Source organism: Alosa pseudoharengus, unplaced genomic scaffold (genome assembly GCF_046254945.1).
Source record: "Alosa pseudoharengus isolate Yale_2024_CS ecotype anadromous, Long Island Sound unplaced genomic scaffold, YU_APseudo_1.1 YU_APseudo_1.1_scf_16, whole genome shotgun sequence".
NCBI lineage: Eukaryota > Metazoa > Chordata > Actinopteri > Clupeiformes > Clupeidae > Alosa > Alosa pseudoharengus.
The window spans coordinates 8,183,056-8,188,055 of record NW_027468630.1 but is presented as its reverse complement, the minus strand read 5'-3'; the positions used below and the strand labels follow the sequence as shown (position 1 = coordinate 8,188,055).

The following is a 5,000-nucleotide window of genomic DNA, read 5'->3' as shown; positions in this document are numbered from 1 at the left end:
TCTCTCTCTCTCTCTCTCTCTCTCTCTCTCTCTCTCTCTCTCCATCCCTCTCTCGCTCTCTCTCTCTCTCTCTCTCTCTGTTGGACAAAGGGGCCCCTTGGAGTCCCCTGTCATCTCGCTGGGCGATGGACGTGCTAACTGCCCAGCGGCCCCTGGCCATCGAGCGGCCGAGTGAGTGAGCGAGCGAGCGAGCGCAGCACGGCAGTGACCCCGGGAGTCCCTCTTTTAGATTTAATGAGGCGAGCTTTTTCCACACCTCCGCCCCGGCCCCCCTGAGCCGCCGCGATCAATGCCCTCCCCAGCCCCCCCCCAGAGATGGGCGCTGATGACTGGACAATCAATAGAGGCCCACCTATAATGTTTACCTGCCAGACCCCCCACCACCATTACCAATACACACACGCAGGCACGCACACGCACACACACACGCACGCACACACACACGCACACACACACACACATACACACACACACGCACACACACGCACGCACACGCACACACACGCACACACAAAAGTCCTGTGCGGGTGTAGCTACATATCTACCCAAGTTCTACATATTGAAAAAGAACACTGAATGCAAGGTTGCCAGCATCCAACAACTGTTTGTGTATGTGAGCTGTACGGTACATATATATTTGTGTGTGTGTGTGTTCCCTGCTCACTGTCTAACATGTGGGAGTGGGTGTGTCGCGTAGCGTTGTGCATTGACAGGCTTCATTAGGGCGCTCCCTCTGGAGCGGGTGTCAGTGGCCCACCTGGGAAGTGACAGGGCGGCTTCAGATGAGCGGTGACGGGCACGCCCGCCATTAGCATTTCAAAGGGCCGCGGCAGCACCAGCCAACATCACGCCGCTAGCCACGCTAACACAACCAAACAAGCCCACGCTACTCCAGCACTGGAGACAAGCGCAGGGGAGGTAGAGTCAGGGGGACGAGGAGGACCAGGGAACAGCAGGAGCCGAGAGGAGAACCAGTCTCACTCCATCAGACTCACTCTCAGTCTCTCTCTCAGTCTCACTCCATCAGTCTCTCTCTGTCTCACTCTCAGTCTCTCTCTGTCTCACTCTCAGCCTCACTCCATCAGTCTCTCTCTTAGTCTCACTCCATCAGTCTCACTCTAAGTCTCACTCCATCAGTCTCTCTCTGTCTCACTCTCAGTCTCTCTCTGTCTCACTCTCAGCCTCACTCCATCAGTCTCTCTCTTAGTCTCACTCCATCAGTCTCACTCTAAGTCTCACTCCATCAGTCTCACTCTCAGTCTTACTCTCTGTCTCACTCCATCAGACTCTCTCTCAGTCTCACTCCATCAGTCTCTCTCTCAGTCTCTCTCTCAGTCTCACTCCATCAGTCTCACTCTCAGTCTCACTCCATCAGTCTCACTCTCAGTCTTACTCTCTGTCTCACTCCATCAGTCTCTCTCTCAGTCTCACTCTCAGTCTCACTCCATCAGTCTCACTCTCAGTCTTACTCCATCAGACTCTCTCTCAATCTCTCTCTCAGTGTCACTCCATCAGACTCTCTCTCAGTCTCACTCTCAGTCTCTCTCTCAGTCTCTCTCTCAGTCTCTCTCTCCATCAGTCTCTCTCTGTCTCACTCCATCAGTCTCTGTCTCAGTCTCTCTCCATCTGTCTCACTCCATCAGTCTCACTCTCAGTCTCTCCATCAGTCTCACTCTCTTAGTCTCAATCTCAGCCTCACTCTCAGTCTCACTCTCCTGTGGAAATACTTAGTTTAGTCCATTGTTAGCATATTAGTTTATATAGCCATACAACATAAATTTCCATCCTATTTATCTTTTTGCAGGAGACCCATTTCTTTCTCTCTTTCCTTCCTTCCTTCTTTCTTTCTTTCTCTCTTTCTTTCTTTATTCAGTAGCTGTATGATTGCATGTATATGTGTATACATTGCACTTCATCGCTTGCACTCCCTTGTCGTACAGTGACATTCCTTGCAGTAGATGTGCTCCACTTTGGAGGACATAGGAGCACGACCACCATGTCACCACACGAATCCCTCAGACGGGTTGTAAGTACATAAGTACACGCCCGCGCCGCCCTACAAACATATTCACAGCTTGTTTTGAGGACAAGCCCGAAAGGTGCAGCCAGTGTCACCGCACTCGTGATTTCGTCCCGCTTGTTCAACTTCTCGGGCTGAACATGTCAAACAAGACCCCAGCGCGAATAGCGCTCTGACCGCACCAGAAACCACAGTCTCCAATAACAAATAACTCACAAGAAAGACTATATATATATATATCATATGTTTATATATAAAACAACAATGCACCATTTAAAAGCACACCAAAGCCCTGGTGGGCAACTCTAAACAAATGGGCCGATCGATCATCCCAGCAGCCCCCGCACCAGCCAGCTCCTGCCCCCTCCTCTGGGTCCTGCTCCAGCGCTGATCCTTCTCTTTTTATAAATGGCGGTCTGTTTGGCGGAATAAATGGTGGGCCACGGTGGACGCGGTCCGAGGCGGAGTAATCCTGCGGCGGGCGATGGCGGCCACTCAGGAGGGCGGGATGATGGAAGGGAAGGCGGGGGAGTAGGGAGGCGGGTGTCTGCAGGACTCGACCACTGCTTTATAAAGTCGTCCCCATCCTCCAACCACCCCCACCGCCCTTATTACCCCCCCCACCCCCCGCCAAATAATTAATGGAAGGGTCCGACCTTTCAACAGCCTGGCAGGAGGCTCATCTGTCATGGCGTCTGCGGCTCCCACACATGCGTGCCCACACAAACACATATCAGTGTATAACCATACACACACACACACACACGCACACACACACACACACATAACCCGATATATATGTACACACACACACACACACACACACACACACACACACACACACACACACACATACACACACACTAAGACACACACGCACACACAAACACACACACACTCTAACACACACACACTAACACACACACACACACACACACACACACAGGGGTCTCTATATGCTGGGCCCTGCCTGTGAGAGATGAGGTGCTATTTTAACCGTTAGCCTCTGGCACCCCTTGCCTCCTCACCAGAGAGCGGCGGGAGTCTCTGTGCTGTTAGCCACTGATTAGTCTGCCTGAGGAGGGTGGCCAGGGAGACAGCGCTCCTTAAATAAAGCACCGCACAGGAGAGGGGCCTGATGGAGGCTAGCCCCACCTGCAGTACATGATGTTTAGAGGATAATACATTCACAGAAGCAAGAGGTTACTACATAAATCTTCCAGCTGTTATTCACATATGCTACATGCTACATGGAAATGAGGTTTTACTTAGAAATTAGAGGCTCACACCTGTGCAAGTGTACTGTACAATGCACAGATTAGAGCACACGGAAGTGCTATTATATGATGCTATGATGGTATGCTAGCACATAGAAATACATGATGCTGACACATACAGACATAACAAGCAACACACACTTAAACACATGCATGCACTACACACACACACACACACACACACACACACACACACACACACACACACACACACACACACACACACACACACACACACACACACACACACACACACACACACACACACACACACACACACACACACACACACACACACCTCGTTGTGGATCTCCTCGCAGTGCTCCAGGGTGCTGGGGAGGAGCGAGTGCAGACTCTTGGTGCCCGTGTCGGGGTCGACCTTCAGGTTGTGCAGGGCCTCCGCGCAACGCCTCTGGATGTAGTCCAACGTGCCTGTGGAGCACTGAGGACACACACACACACACACACACACACACACACACACACAGATAAACACACACACACACACACACACACACACACAGATAAACACACATGCAGCAGCAGCAACTCAAAACCATTCTGCCCAATAACAAACTCGATGACCTAAATACTGTATGTATGGAGACAAGGGGAAGTAAAAATGGTGGCGTGAGGTGGGGAGGGGAGGGCACTCAGCAACCCAACTGAGGGTTCATATCATATGGATATTGAGAAATGAAGTCTAGTACTCTACGCTTAAAACGTGCCACAAATAGTCTGGTACTCTACACTTAAAACGTGCCACAAATACACTATTTTGGTCCTGATTAGGGTTTATATTTGGACTGTGACTATTTGAATATGTTGATTGCAATTCAGATTTGGATACTGTTCCCACACATGTGAACACATATTCCCTCGCTGTCTGTCCCTGGGCTTCAGAGGAAGGGCAACGTGCTGCCTGCTCACTAGACCTCACCTGGGCCACACGGTGTGTGGAGCTGAATCGGGCTGTGTCTCCGGCCAAAACACAGTGCTGGTGTGTCCGGTTCAGATCATCTGCAGAGATGGTTACACACACCCACACACACACACACACACACACACACACACACACACACACACACACACACACACACACACACACACACACACACACACAATCTAAGTCAATGTTGTCACTCGCTAATAATGTTTGATATCCCCATGGTTTCCATTTCATCTGCCCATAAAGGCATACAGAGATGACACCCATGGGTTTCTAAATAGCCTGTGATCATGAGGACTGTGCAGTTTTGCATTATTTGAATCACAACATAATAAATTACCAGTGAGAGAGAGACTTGTCTGGCACGGAGCGTGTGAACCGACAGAGATGAGCACAAACACAGTCACGTCGGCCTAATTCAGTGCACCCAATGAAACTAGTTTACGTTTGGATTATTGAATTGCCTGATGTGGACGAAGAGGACAAACAAAAACAAAGGGTTTAAAACATTGACGGTGGTTCCTGGTAAATAAAAAATCCCCTCCATTGACGGATGTCCGGTCGCTCTATCTGACAAGATTTTGGAGGATTAGGCGTCTTGCCATATTATGGTCTTAAGAAGAGAGGAGAGTAAGGATGAGGGGAAGGAGACAAGGGAGGGGGAGAAAAACAGTTTATATCCCATAATAATATATGATCTCCTTCAATCTGCCCTGCATGCTGCCACTGTTATGAATCACAAGGCAAACTACAT

At 50.0% G+C, this 5,000-nt stretch overlaps 1 protein-coding gene across 1 annotated transcript in view; it reads right to left on the bottom strand.

The window, feature by feature from the left end:
* The window catches only part of fto (FTO alpha-ketoglutarate dependent dioxygenase), a 144,152-nt gene that overhangs the window by 98,324 nt on the left and 40,828 nt on the right, over positions 1-5,000 (bottom strand). Inside the window, exons 6-7 of the mRNA XM_076287996.1 lie at positions 4,238-4,317; positions 3,596-3,739 (exon numbers count right to left, since the gene is read on the bottom strand). Of these exons, the coding sequence (XP_076144111.1) occupies positions 3,596-3,739; positions 4,238-4,317 (224 nt within the window). The remainder of the gene's footprint in view (positions 1-3,595; positions 3,740-4,237; positions 4,318-5,000) is intronic.